The following is a 15,731-nucleotide window of genomic DNA, read 5'->3' as shown; positions in this document are numbered from 1 at the left end:
CTCACTCTATACCTCTATCTGGCCTGGAAACTTAGTATGTAGACTGGGCTAGCTGTGAAGTCACAGAAATCTGCATGTCTCTGCTTTCTGCGTGCTTACGATTACAGGCCTGCACCACCATGCTCACTTTATTACATATTTTCTTGCCCTCCCAAAACTTTACAGTGTGGAAATAATAAGTAAACAAAATGAAAAGTTCAAACTATAATTTATCACAGCTCTAAAAAGGGAACATTAAAAAATCTTTTTGAAATCTGAATAGCAATAGCAATTTACTTACCTGATGATCTTCATGTTTTAATAGACTAGATAGAGACTCTACACAAATTTCTAAAGAAGAATCCTGAGGTTCCATTTTGCCACAGAGTCTTGACACCACAGCCATGGCAGAGTGTAAGGTATCTTTATGAACCAGGTGTCCACTGTCACGAATGAAGGTAAGAACACAATTCAAACCACCAGCCTCAAAGACTGCTCCTGACTCACGAGTGCATATCAGTTCCAGCACCTACAAGAATGACACAAAACCAACAGAGGAAAGCAACACTGGTTTAATTTCTCAGAATCAGAGAGACCATAATAAACCCTCCAAATTCAACAGCTACATTCTAAACAATAAAGACGTGAAAGTAAATTTTATATCAATCTAATTTTTATGTAGCCAAATATATGGAATGCATTAAAAATGCAACCTGTAATCAATAGGAAATAGCTGATATAAACCAGGTGGCACTTGGAAGACTCAGGCAGGAAAATCAAGAACTTAATACCATCCTTGGCTGCATAGTGAGTACAATGCTAACCTAAGCTACATGGAGAAAAGAGAGAAAAGAATGAAGCGGGCAATAACATCAAGCCTCTTTAGGATCCAAGTTTAGAGCTGAAAATAAGTGATGTCACTGGTGACCTTTTCCTGGTTGTTTTCAGGAAAGTTAAACAAACACAAACCTGATTCCAGTGGGCTTAGAAAATACACATTTTGCTACTCTTTCTAGGAGATGCCCATGCCAGGAAAAGAGCTGAAGCGGAATCAACAGTCAAACAAGGATCTTTGGCTTTTTGGTTGTAATGTATGTTTGTTTTTTGGATTGTATGTTGTTTTTGAAGTTGCAAACTACCAATAGTAGGAATTTACAATATATACCTTCCAATGCTATAAAATACAAATTATGCAACAAAAGCAGCAGCATAGTTCCTTGTAAATTAAATTTTCAAAAGAAGCAAGTAGATTGCTGTGATTTTTGAGACCAGCTAGAGCTATATAGAGACCTTGTTACAATCCAGATACTTAAAAAAATGGAATCAAGCCAGGCGTGGTGGCACATACCTTTAATCTTGGCCCTTGGGAGGCAGAAGCAGGTGAATCTCTGAGTTCGAGGCCCAGCATAGTCTACTGAGTGAGTCCAGGATGGCCAGGGTAACACAGAGAAACCCCGTCTCAAAAACAAAACAAAAACAAAAAAGAAGAAAAAGAAACAAAAAAAGAAAAAGAAATCAATCACGACCAAACCCAAAATATAGAACATCATAAAACATAAACGGCCTGGACTCGGTAAAAAGGAGTGTCTAGAGAAAAAGAATAAAAAGAATAATATCAAGTGTAAGATTTAATCCTGATTATTTTTTTCAGGCAACAACAACAACAAAACACATTTAAAAACCACTGAGTGGGCTGGAGAGATGGCTCAGCGGGTTAAGAGGACTGGCTGCTCTTCCAGAGGTCCTGAGTTCAATTCCCAGCACCACATAATGGCTAACAGCCATCTGTAATATGATCCAATGCCCTCTTCTGGTGTGCATGAAAACAGTATACTCATATACATCAAACAAACAAATAAATCTTAAAAAAAAAAAAAAACACTGAGTCTATCTGTATACTGATAGACTCTGAGTATACTGTATATTGTATATTACAAATTTACTGAGAATAGTAATATTGTAGTTACTATTGGCAGAATACTATCATTCTTAAGATATATGTGTTAAGATATTCACACATGAGTTGTCTTGATGAATGTAAGTAATCTCTGAGAGTTCGGGGAGGGGGTGGAGAAGGAAGTGGAGGAAAAGAGATACACTGTTAACTGGCAAGTCTGAGTGAATATAAGGTGTTAACTGTACCATCCTTTCAACTGTAGGTTTAAACGGCATGAAACCGCACTTGCCTGAAATGCTCAAAGTGCCAGGGTCTTAAACAAAAAGGGGAAAACTTTTTAGATGAGTATTGTGGGCACACACCTATATTCCCAACACCTGGAGGTGAAAGGAAAGAGAACCTTATGAGTTCAAGGCCAACCTGGCTACATAGCAAACCTTTTACCAAGAACCCCAAACAGGGACCTGGGACCTGACTCAGTTGTTGAATTCAAGGCCAGGCCAGGCTACACAGCAAAACCTTGACTCAAAAAACAAAATAAAACAATCTGAACATGTTCATAAACTACTTACTTAGTACTAATGCTTTTAAAGTTGCACAGTTATTCTTAAAAGGAATAAAATGGCGTGTGTGTGTGTGTGTGTGTGTGTGTGTGTGTGTGTGTGTGTACGCATACGCGTGCATGGGCACTCGAGTGGAGTTACCTAAGGAGACCTGAGAAATTAGATCCTCTTAGAGCTGGAGTTACAGGTGGCTGGCTATAAGACAGCCAACATGGGTGCTGAGAACCAAACACACGCCCTCTGCAAGAGCAGCAAGCTCTCTTATTTGTGGAGCCATCTCTGTAGCACCTAACTGTCACAGAAGTTTTGGTTTCTTTGTAAACTCAGTTATGTTATATAAATATGTTTTGTTTTAATCCCAAGTGTGGGATTCAGTTGGGCTTTTGTTTGTCCACACCGTTAAAATTGTCTCGTGCAGGGCACCTGGTAACAGCCCTCTACATGAGGCATGGAGACGGCTATGGTCTAGAACTCTGAGAATATAGAGAGAGCCAAAAAAGAGAAGGTGTGGCATTTAGTGCTGGTGTGTGGCATGGAGCAGTTTGGAGAAACCAGAGACGGTGTGGTGGTTTGGAGCACACAGATGGAGAGAAACCTTCAGAGCACAGCAGCATGGAGGAGACTGCTGGCTGCAGAGACTGGTCTAGAGCCCTAAAAGAACCCCTTGACCCTAAATAGTAAAGGGGTCTGGGCCCTCTGTCCCCACTAACCTTCTCTCTCCCACATAATGGTTGGGAGGCTGAAAGGAAGGTTGAGGTCTGAACACCCCGAATAAAGTAGAGTTTTTAAAAAGACCGCTACACCTAACAGTTAACAAAATACTAAGCCCACAGGTCTCAAAACCAGACTTCAAATCTTGGCTTTGCCACCACTCCCTGCTGGTTTTCTGCATCTGTAGAACAGCTGTGATATTAATGGTAGCACTCACAGAATTGCCACGATGACTTGGATTCTTAGAAGAGTGCCTGTACTGGGTGCTAGTATTATTTGTCACAGTGAACACTACCCAAATCTATTTTCACTCATTCTTTGGGTAAAGTATGACTAACTTCTCTCAAGTGCTAGTGACTACCAGAACTGAGAAGCACTGAAGCCTAACATGAGAGTGCATCACTCCCGAAAGCTGTCATCCAGAGATTTCATTTCCCAACCTTTAAGACCACAATAGTTGTCAACCACTGTTCTCAACCTCTCTCAAAGAAGAATGATGAAATTTTACTTTCTCGGTAAAACATACTTTTTATTCTCCAATAATGTAAATACTACTTACCTTTACACACTGTTCAGCTAAGTCTCTGCTGGTCCTGTTGTTAAGTTCAACCACTACCAAGCGATTACAAAGTGCTTTTATGGCTCCATCAACCCCCACAATCCTTCGGGTGCACTCCGCAGACACGTCCAGATAGTATGTTATGGCACGGGCCGTCACCTCTAGGACGTTGTCTGGAGCACTCTCATCAAGAAAAATTTTGCAGAGAGCTGGTAAGAAAGTACGAGGAGGACATCTGCAGAGAAAAACATGATTAGGATTACTAAACAAAAGATTAACATTTTTAATATTATATGCAAATATTAGGTACTATTTTCACATTGTTTTTGCTGCCACTGTAATACTCACACACAACCGGGCGTAGTGGCACATGCCTATAATCCCAGCACTCAGGGAGGCAGAGACAAGTGGATCACTGGGAGTTTGAGCCTTCAAAACAAGTTCAGGACAGCCAAGGCTACACAGTGAAACCCTGTCTCAAAAACCAAAATAAATAATAACTCACACACAAATTTCATTATTGTGCAAATACCAAAGTGGAACTGCTTAAAGCAAGAGCGCCAATTTGAAACCCTGATCTCCTCCAAATAAAATTAAGTATTCTCTATTCCTTAAATCTAATAAAACCAGTGCACACAACATTTAATGTGTCTCATTATGTCAAGACCAGGCATGTAGTTCAATTAATTTTTTTATTGATATGAGTTCGTGTGTGTGTGTGTGTGTGTGTGTGTGTGTGTGTGTGTGTGTGTAGGTGGACACGTGCCATGGTGTGTTTATGTGTGTGCATGCAAGTAGGTACACACATGCCAGTGTGTGTGAGCGTGTGCGTGTACAGGTGCATGCACGACAGAAGACAAGACAACTTGTGGGAATCAGTTCTCGGCTTCCACCATGTTGGTCCAGGGAATTGAACTCAAATCATCAGGCTTGACAGCAAGCCCCTTTCCCACTAAACCATCTCAGTGGCCACATGGTGGCTCACAACCACTGGGTAACTGCGACTCAAGGACTTGATGGCCTCTTCTGACCCAGCAAGTGTCAAGCATGCATGTGAAGCACACGTGCAGGTAACACTCATATACACAAATATACACTCATATACACAAATCAAATATAAAAAGGAACAGGGGCTCCATATTCTTACCAAACATAAAATAGGAGAGACTGCAACTTCCATTCAATAAATACCTCAGTTACACAACATTTAATATATTATTAAGACAAAGGTAAATAATACTACCAAAATTTTTGTTTTTTTGAAATGGCATCTCATGAAGCCCAGGGAGATCTTGAAGTCACTATGTAGCTGAAAATGACCCTGAATTTCTGATCCTTTAGCACCTCCTGAGTGTTAGATATTCTATTCAGTGCTAGGTAGTCAGAGATTGAACCTAGGACTTGGTAGATTCCAGGCGAGCACTCTAACCACTGAGCTATATCTCTAACCCCTTTCCTTCCATTTTTAATGTAGATAAGTAACTGCCTTCCATACCTTCAGCAACTTTAAAAATTACTTGTATAGTAACTGTTCTTAACTTCATTTTTTATCATTATCTATCAATCTATTGATCTACCTATCTACTTAGCTACCTACCTGCCTATATACCTACCTACCTACCTATGGTCAAAGGATGATGGGAGTTGATTCTCTTCTTCCACTCTGTGGGCCCTGAGGATCACACTCACGCTGCTATCCTTTAGTGCCTTTACTTGCTGAACAATCTTGTAGGTATTCTCTCTGCATGCACCCCCCTCCCTTTTAAGTGACAGAATCTCACAACATACCTGTGAATGCCCTCAAACTCTTTATATAGACCAGACCAGGCTGGCCTTAAACTCACAGATCTGTCTACCTTTGTCTCTCCAATGCTAGATGATTTAACTTGACAGTACAAAAGCAGGAACATTATAAAAAATTTTAGATGACTTCTTTCATTCAGTGACTAAGCAATAAACTCTGAACACAGGGGATTTTTTACTAGGTAGTAACACTGAACAACCTATGACAATATAGGCATTTAAAACTTTGGGGCGGATTACAGGAACTCATGCCCTACTTCTCAGATAAGATCATAATTCTGCCAAGAATATCAAAATCTAAAGCACTGCTGTTGTCTGCATATGCAGTCTATAATATACAGACAAAGCTGTGATAGTCCTAATGCTACCCCAAAAACAGTCTTAAGAAATGTGTTTTTCTATGTAGGCATGACAGGACACACTGAAAATCCAGCACTTGATCAAGGCAAGAAGTTCAAGGTCATCATTCTTGGCTACATACAGCCTTACATACAGCCTTATATATGCGACCCTATCTCACTAAATTAATTAAATATCCAGATGTAGTGGCACATGCCTGTATCCCAGAACTTGAGATTTAGGAAGGAGGATGGAGCGCTTAAGAGTAGCATGTGCTACATAGTGAGACCTTCTAGCGGAAGAAAAAAAAAAAAAGTTTTAAGAAAAATGTTTCAGAAGTATGCATGTAGCTTGGTTGGCAGAACCCGTGCCTAGCATACATGAAAGCCCTGGGTTCAGTCCCCAACACTGCATATAAACAGTGTCATGGCATACACTATAATCCTGCACTCAGAAAGTGGAGGCAGGACTGGAGGAGTTCAAGTCATCTTGACTACCTAAGTTCTAGGCCAACAAAGCTACTTCTTTCAAAAAAAAAAAGTAAGAAACAGAAACCGTTAGCAGAAAGTTATTGTGATGTTTTGAATGAGAACAGCCCCTAGGCTCAAACATTGGGCTGTGTGGTTCCCAGTTGGACTGTTTAGGAAGGACTAGGAGCTGTGGCCTTACTGGAGGTTTGTCACAAGATAGGGGAAGCAGGGAGGGGGTAGTCTTTTGGGTTTCAAAAGCCAGTCCCAGAGTCAGTGAGTCAGTCTCTCTGTCTTTGTCTCTCTCTCTCTCTCTCTTTCTCCTTCCCCCCCACCTGTCTTGGCCTGCTGCCTTGTGGATAAAATATAAGCTCCCAGCTACTCCTCCAGTGGCATGCCTGCCTGCCTGCTGCCATGTTTCCTACCATAATGACCCTGCATAAACCCTCTAAAACTGTAAGCAAGCCAATTTCATTTATAAGTATCCGTGGTCATGGCATCTTTTCACAGCAACAGAACAGAAACTAAGACATGTATTTAATAGGGAAACAAGAGGTTTTGCTAACTGAGGAAATGGTGTATATGTTCTCCAAAATATGAAGACGCTCCTGATCAACCTCTGTGGGACAAATCAGTTTAAAAGAGACAGGGCCAAGAATATACCTAACAGTAGAGCAATACCTATCTAGCATGCACATGACTCTGGCTGATATCTATAACTGAAGGAAAAGAGTAAAGAAAAATACCCATGAAGTTTTAACCTTAGGGAGTCTCTAATTTTTAAGTATAATTAACTTTATTTCTCAAAGGGAGAGAAAAAAAAAAAGCTAAGATGCTCTACATACTATATGCCAACTATACTGAAAATCTTCCTTCCCTACATCTTTCCTAATCTATACATTCTTTTCCCTTTTGGTTTTCTGAGAAAAGGTTTAACTATGTAGCCCAGGCTGGCCTGGAAATAACCATGGGCATAACTCAAGGTTCCAGGGTATTCTTCATTCAGGCTTTTGCCTCATAAGATTCTCGGTCAAAGTATAAAACACCTAATGTGTATTTGATTTTTGTACAAAGAAATGTTTTTCTTTCTGTCTCCGTCTCTGTGTCTCTCAGCCTCCTCCCCTTCTCTCTCTCTGAGACAGGGTTTCTCTGTGTAGCCAGGCTGACCTAAACTAAGGCACACAGCAGATACTGTCATTTTCATACTAAGGCGTTAGCGGTGCACTCATATGCATTTAAAATTCTTACTCTGGGAGACTGATGAGATGGCTCAGCAGGTAGAGTGCTTTACCGTCTGCATGGGGACATGACCACATGAGGATATGACTGCAGGTCTCCACCATCCAAGGAAAAGCCTGGCCCAGTGTCTACAGGTGTCTACAATCCCAGGACTGAGGAGACAGAACCAGAGCCAGGGGGATCCCTAGAGCTGAGCAAGTCCAGGACAGTCAGGGCTACAGAGAAACCCAGTCTCAAAAGAACAAACACACACACACACACACACACACTTGTTTAATCGGAAAACCGACCTGACTGTAAGTTCACAGCGTCAACGTTAAATGTCCACTGCGCCTAAATTTTCCCCACTGCCTGCAGTAAGTATGATCCACATCTTTTTTTCCCTCTAGCTTATTCCTTCTAGTCTCTTAGAATCCCTTCTCTTCCCTCTTACTATTGATTTTGTTCACTCCCTTAGTTTATTTAATGAGGACATAGATCTACCACCTACCACAAAGCTGGCCAAGGAAGGGCATGCTCACAGAGAGTATTCAAGAGCTTGTTCAGCAACCATAAAGCTCAGGCTGGATTATCTACCTACAAATGGTCTCTCTGAAAATGCTAAGAAATTCCCCAACTTGACTTCAAACCAACTCCCTATCACTGTCTCCAGCTAGAATCAACACTGTCTCTTAAGTGAGTACGTCTAAAATAACCACTGCTTTACGTCTCTATACGCCCAAATTCCCATCACAGCAAATGTAAACTAACCAGAAATGTAAACTAACCTTAGATTTGTCCTTTTTTTTCTCCCATTCCCCACAATTACACATCCGTCAATCAGTTGATTCCTATGCTCCCTGAAGTAAACTAGCTCTAAAACTAGCCTTGTAAGTGAACCCTGGCTTTGACAGGGAGACCCTGCCTTAAAGAATGAGGAAGACTGCCAACATCGACATGGGGCCGCCACATGTGTGAAGGTTTTTAATACACAAGTGAACAGAAACTAAATACCCACAGCTTAGACTTACACCTGGCATGGAGGCACACACCTGGAATCCTAGCACTCAGGAAGCGGAGGCAGAAGGATCAGGAGTTTGAGACTGTCTTGGCCTACACTGTGAATTCAAAGCTAGCCTGGGCTAGATAGGAAATTACCAAAACATTTTGACCTCAATGGTAGGGAAGCAACACACATTCAGAAGAAAGCCCAATGCAGTTTTTGAATGCTGACCTTTTCCTGGGCTAGAAATAGCCTCTCATGGTCTGCAGTGGCAGCCTGCCACAGCAGCTCCCAGTCAGGGCAGTATCATGAGGGTAAACAACCCGCACCACAGTGTAGCCTTGCTATCAAAGTGGGCAGTCCAACATGGGATTCCCCCTTCTCCTTTGTGCCAATTTGCCAACTACAGCAGGATTGTTAGCTGCCACCAATGGGATGAGAGAACCACCACCTAAGTCAGGAATTAAAAAGAGAGGCCATTTTGGACATGCGTGCTTCCTAGCTGGTTTGGGTTCAGCACATCCTTTTGACAAACAGATTTCCTCGCTGAATGACTTTCACTCTGACTATGTGTTTCTTAGCATAACACCAAAAATTCACATTCCCAACAATCTCTTTGATGAACTATGATGTCTAGTAATTTAGGTGTATTAAATGCATTTTTAGCTGATGTTATTTTCAACTAACAAGAGACTTACTGGGCTACAACCCCATCTTAAAGTAAAAAAGTGCCTATAATTAGTCACAAAAAAATAAACTTATACTTTGGTGGCAATCAACACGGCATAAGCCTATTAGTGTCTATCACACCCCATGATTATAACCAGACTTTGGGTGGACTACAAAAATAACCTTACCAAGGACTTGAAACTGCAGATAGACTGAAACAGAGGTCAGAATATAAATAATCTTTCTTCTCTTTCTTTAAAAATAATTTAGTGTGTGTATCTCATAGAGCTGGAGTCACACACACTGTATTGAGTAACCCAGTATGGGTGTTGGGAACTGAGCTAGAACCAAACTCTGTTCCTTGCAAGAGCAGTGCCCATTCCTAACCACTGAGCCATCCCTTCCTACTCTTTCTCTTTTCTCTCACACTCTGGCCTCTTGCTTAGCCTAGATCTGGAATGTCCACCAGAGATCCCGTCTTCGAAGCATGGCAGGCAGACTGCAGTGCTGTGGAAGAGTAGTCTTTGAGAGGTGAGGCCCAGTAGAAAAAGACTGGTCATGGCCGGTAGGCAATAGCAGAGGGTATCAGGAGTCCCGGGCCCTTTCTTTCAGCTTCCAGACTGCCGCCATGCCTGGCTGTGAGTCCTCCCTATCTTCCAGACACTAATCATGTCTGGGATTTATACCTGGCAAACAATTTCTCCCATTCTCTAGGCTGGTGACCATTTCCTTAGCTGTACAGAAAATTTCAATGTTATACAATTCTATTTCTTGAAATTATTTCCTAAGCTATCTGAGCCTTTTCCAGAAAGTCCTTGCCCATGCCTATACCTTCAAGTGTTTTCCCTATAATTACAAATATGCCCAACCTCTGGCCTGATGCAGCTAGGGTAGTTATGAACGTGGCCCAATACATTGGTAGATCATAAAGTCATGTTACGATATAATTGTTATTACCTTCAGAATTTCAGGCAAGTGGTAGTGGGGTACACCTTTAATTCTAGCACTTGGGAGACAGAGGCCAGCAGATTTCTGTGAGTTCAAGGCCAGCCTGGTCTACAGAGTGAGTTCCAGAACAGCCAAGGTTATACAGAGGAACCCCGCCTCAAAAAAAAAAAAAAAAAAAAAAAAAACAACAACACTGCACACAGCTTCTGTTTACCTTTCTCTAGATCAACCAGCATATCTGAGGTTTGCCAACCAATGAAGTTTGTTTGTTTGTTTGTTTGTTTGTTTGTTTGTTGTGTTTGAGCCAGACTTGCTGCATAGCCCTGGCTGGCCTCAAACTCTTGGAGCGCCTCAGCCTCTCAAATGCTAGGATTAGAGGAATGCGGAATTTTCTGGCAAATTGTTTTTGCATTACCAAGAAGCATATTAGGAATACAGACCACGCCTAGACATATGTTTCAGTGGCTGAAAGCACTTTGTCACTTCTGTAGGATCCAGGTTTGATTCCCAGCACCCACACAGTGGCTCATAACTAAACTCTGTAAATTCAGTTCCAGGGCATCCAATGCTATCTTCTGGCCTCTAAAACACTAGGCACACACACAATACACAGACATACATGGAGGCAAAACACTCACACATATTTTTTTTTTTTTTTAATTTAAAGGAATGTTGACAACTTAATCAGAATGTTTGTTTTAACAAGAGCCGCAGGGGATTCTCAGGGTGCACATTAGAAGCTTAAGGCTCATGGCTGGGGCCGGAGCTCAGTGTACAGCTCTTAACTAAGACAACAAGGCCTCAGGTCTAACCCACAAAACTGAAAAAGACCCCCACATAAAAGCCAGTTCACACTATGGGTTATTTATCCTCTGACCTAGATCCTTTTCCTTTACAACTAACTCAAAAAGTTCTCTGTAAGTTCTGTCTCCACGTCTTCATGTTCCGCTCTCTCCTCAGTCTGCTCACCTCTGTACTCACTGCCACTTGAGAATGATGCTAACATACAAGGGACACCTTTCAGTCTTCCTTCCACTGGACCTCAATGGTATTCAATCACACAGCTCTCTCTCGAACCACTGTTTCCTATGTGGACAAGTGCACTGATGATGTAGCAGCAAGGATAAAGCTGCTGAAGCTGGTGGCTCCACCTTTAACCCCAGCACTTGGGAGGTAGAGGCAGGTGCAAAACTGTGAGTTCAGCCTGATTTACAGAGTGAGTTCCAGGATAGCCAGGGCTATACACAGTAAGAACCTGTCTCCAAAACTATCAAAAATACTGCCAGTGCTTTATCATGAAGAGGGCACTAGCTAAATACTACAACTGATGCTAACTATTTCTTCATTGCCAGGAACTAATAGGAAAATAAAAGCCAATTTCACCAAAGAATAATGTTGATAAAGCAACAAAATGATTAATTTTGCTAAACCTGAACCTTTCAGATATAAATCTTTTTAATATCTACAAAGAAAATCAGAACTAAGCACAAAGCACTTCTACATAACCAAATAATAGCTTGTCAGTGAAAAATGCCTGTTCGGATGGATGGTCTGCGAACTGAACCAGTGGCTATTTTCTTGCAGTAACATTTTTATTCAAAGAACATCAACAAACTAATTATACAGGCTCAGTATCTGGCAAACAGCTGGTGAGATGGTTCAGCAAGTAAAGGAACATGCCAACAAGCCTGATAACCTGAGTTCAATTCCCAAGGAACTCATATAATAAGAGAATGACTCCAAAAGTTGAGTTGTACAAGACTCACTGTGGCTAACACACACACACACACCAAATAAACAAACAAGTAAATAAATGTAATAAAAATATCTGGTGGGCTGGAGAGATGGCTCAGAGGTTAAGAGCACTGTTTGCTCTTCCAGAGGTCCTGAGTTCAATTCCCTGCAACCACATGCTGGCTCACAACCATTTATACTGGGATCTGATGCCATCTCCTGGCATGTAGGTGTACATGCAAGTAGTGCACTCATATACAATAAATAAATAAATCTTTAAAAAATGACATCTGGTAAACATTTTCTCTAAAATTAATGAAGCACACCTTTACTCCAAGTAGAACAATTAATGGGGCTTGTTACCCATTATAAAAACTTTCAAGCTGGGCGCAGTGGCATACACCTGTGCTCCCAGAGAGGCAGAGGCAGGCGAATCTCTGAATTCAAGGCCGGCCTGGTATACAAACTGAGTCCAGGACAGCCAGGACTACATAGAGAAATCCTGTCTCGAAAAACAAATCAAAAAAAAAAAAAAACAAAAAACAAAAAACAAAAAACAATTCAATGAGCTGAAGAGATGGCTCAGAGGTTAAGAGACTTGTCTGCTCTTCCAAAGGTCCTGAGTTCAATTCCCAGCAACCACATGGTGGCTCAAAATCATCTATAATGAGATCTAGTGCCCTCTTCTGGAGTGCAGGCGTACATGCAGACAGAACATTGTATACAGAATAAATAAATAATTAAAAAAATTTCAAACTTTCAAGCAAAAATTACAATTTTGGAAAATATATTTGCCATAAAGAGCTGACAGCATCCCAATAAAGATGTTTTTAATACAGTAACAGTCACAGTAACAATGTGAGTTTTTTATACTGGTAGAATGAAATATGTCAACATTTAAAATATCTGTTCAACTCAGTGGAAAGTATTTTCCACATGACCAATAGAAGATTCTATAAAATTAATATAGATGAGTCACCCACTCAAAGTATAAAACAGATCAAGCAGGTCTGATGGTTCAAGCCATAATCCCAGCTATTTGGGAGTTTAAAGAAAAAGCAAAAGGACCAAGTTCAAGGCCAGCGTAACCAGTAAATGTAAGACTCTGCCTCAAAATACAGCGTGTTTAAAAGGGCTGGGAAGCTGGAGCCATAGCTCAGCTAGCAGGATGCTCACCTAGAATGCACAAAGCCTGGAGCCCAATCTCCAGCACGCCATAGGCCAGGCACAGCAGTACACACCTGCAATGCCAGCACTCTGCAGAGCAGAAGTTCATCATCCTTGACTACACAGCAAGTTCCGGGCCAGCCAGGGCTACACAGTAAGAACCTGTCTTATTTATCCTCCCCAATTCCACAGACACCCCCCCCCCCAAAAAAAAGGCAAAAGGATAGTTTTGAGAGAGTCTGGATTTGCTCAATGATGGGGTTTGTGAGAGTGTGTGAAAGGAAGAAGGTGGATAATGGTACCTACCAGTCACAGAAAGACAATGAAAAAACGCTTGTTTGTTTTGTTCTGTGACAGGGTCTTCTTACTACACAGCCCAAGCTGGCCTCAAATTTTTGGCAGTTCTCCTGTTCTGGCCTCCCAAATGCTGAGATTACAGGAGTACACCACCACTCCCAGCCAAAAATGACTATGTTTTGCAAGACTGCATCTGGAGTTGGATTTGCTCATGACAACATTTGAGACATCTTTCCTAGTGGCGATGTTGAAGAAAGAGTCAGGTTAGTAAGTTTAGAAATTGTAAGTGGGCCCTAAGTTACAGGAAAAAAAAACGAAAAGAGCAGAGTTTGTTGAGGGCTGGGGATGTGGCTCAGGTGGTAGAGGGCTTGCCTAGCATACACAGAGCCCTGAGCTGGACGCCCAGCACAGCATAAGATGGACACTGTAGCACACTTGGAATCCCAGTACTTGGGTGGGGAAAGCAGAAGAGCTAAAGGGTTTAAGGTCATTCTTGGCTACATAGCCAACTGGAGACGAGTGTGAGCTACATGAGACGATGCTCACAGCAACATCAGCATTTAAAAATTATGATGAGACCTGAAGAATTAGTCTATGTGTTGTTCAGATCCTCTACTATTTACTATACTCAAAATGAATCTGGGGAATTTAAAAATGTACTTAGCGAGTTTATTTTAAAAATAGCCCCTGGCAACTCTCCAGCATGAGCTTCCCACACTTGTATATGTCCTACCTTTTCTTTTTTTTTTTTTCAAATGTTTTATCAAGATAGGATTTCACTGTGTAGTCCTGGCTGTTCTGGAGCTCACTCTGTAGACCAGACTGGCCTTAAACTCAGAGATCTCTGCTTCCATAGCACTGGGATTAAAGGTGTATGCCACTTCCACTCAGGTGTACGTCTTATTCTTTCCCAAAACATCCACGCTTAAAATCTGTTGAAATGTCTTTAAAGGGCTGGAAAGATGACCCAATGGCTAAGAGAACGTGCTCCTCTTGCAGAGGACCAGAGTTTGGTTCCTCTGTCATATCAAACAGCTTACAACGATGTCTATAACTCCAGCTCCAAGGGATCTGACACTTCTGGCCTCTGAGAGCACCTGTATTCATACACACATCCCCACACTCAGACACACACATACCTACTCATAAATAAGTTTTAAAATGGCCTGAGGATCTGAATTTGATTCCTGAGTCCATGTGCAACTCTAGAAAGCTGTTCTGACATGTGGTGTATTTGTGACATAGACACACACTAACACACACAAAGATACAAAGACACACAGACAGACACACACACACACACACATAAATATATTTTTTTTTAACTAAAACAGAACAAACAGCTGGGCCTGCTGTCATGAGTTTATATTCCCATGACTGGAGAGGTGGAGACGTGGACAGCTTGAGGTCAGCCAGAGTATTCTAACTGGCAGGCTTCATGTTCCATTGGGACATGTCTCAAAAAAGAATGGGTGGGGCTGGCGAGATGGCTCATTTGTAAAGGTGCCTGCCTCACAAACCTGATGACCTGAGTTTAACTCCCAGAGCCCATATAAAACTAGGAGAACACCAATTCCACCACAACCTTGTCATCCAGCTGGTATATTCATGTTAGGGTAAGCTCATGCACTGCCCCTACCATATGCACCTACACCCAATAATAATGATAAATAAATAATAATGTTTAAATCAAAAGGGTAGCTGAGGGACGGAGAGATGGCTCAGGGGTTAAGAGCACTGTCTGTTCTTCCAAAGGACCTGAGTTCAATTCCTAGCACCCACATGGCAGCTCACAACTGTCTCCAATTATGTGGATTCTGATACCTTCACACCAATGCACAAAGAATAAAATTAAATAAACTATTAAAAAATAAAAATTAAAAACAGATGAAACCTTCCTGTAAAAAAAGAAAAAAAAAAAAGGGAGATGATTCCTGAGGGCCACCCACCACAATGTTTTCTAACAAACTCTAACTCTCTTTGAGAAGTCTATACCCAAGCTCTGGGTGGATCTTCAGAAATGCCTTCTTTCTGCTAACCTTCATGCTTATAATTAGTCTTTAAAGTCTTTTAGCCTGGCATGGTGGCACATGCCTTTAATCCCTGTACACAGGAGGCAGAGGCAGGCAGACTTCTTGAGTTTGAGGCCAGCCTGGTCTATACAGTAAGTTCCAGGCCAGGCAGGACTATATAGTGAGACCTTGTTTTAAAAAAAAAGGCTTTGAAGGCACTCACTGGGTAGGCCTACATGGTAGGAGAGAACAACCCCCTGCAAACTGTCCTCTGACCTCCAACAGCATGCCATGGTACACACTCACCCAAATACATACACACACACACACACACACACACACACACACACACACACACACACACA

General features: G+C 41.6%; 1 protein-coding gene across 4 annotated transcripts in view; it reads right to left on the bottom strand.

Moving 5' to 3' along the window:
* Hectd1 (HECT domain E3 ubiquitin protein ligase 1) overlaps positions 1-15,731 on the bottom strand; it is a 90,473-nt gene that overhangs the window by 65,717 nt on the left and 9,025 nt on the right. For all 4 annotated transcript variants that reach the window (XM_055608528.1, XM_055608527.1, XM_055608529.1 and 1 more), the window contains exons 3-4: positions 3,710-3,944; positions 281-508 (exon numbers count right to left, since the gene is read on the bottom strand). In XM_055608528.1, the coding sequence (XP_055464503.1) occupies positions 281-508; positions 3,710-3,944 (463 nt within the window). The remainder of the gene's footprint in view (positions 1-280; positions 509-3,709; positions 3,945-15,731) is intronic.

This window comes from Psammomys obesus, unplaced genomic scaffold, assembly GCF_907164565.1.
Source record: "Psammomys obesus unplaced genomic scaffold, mPsaObe1.curated_primary_1811, whole genome shotgun sequence".
NCBI lineage: Eukaryota > Metazoa > Chordata > Mammalia > Rodentia > Muridae > Psammomys > Psammomys obesus.
This window is presented reverse-complemented; position numbering and strand designations above follow the sequence as displayed.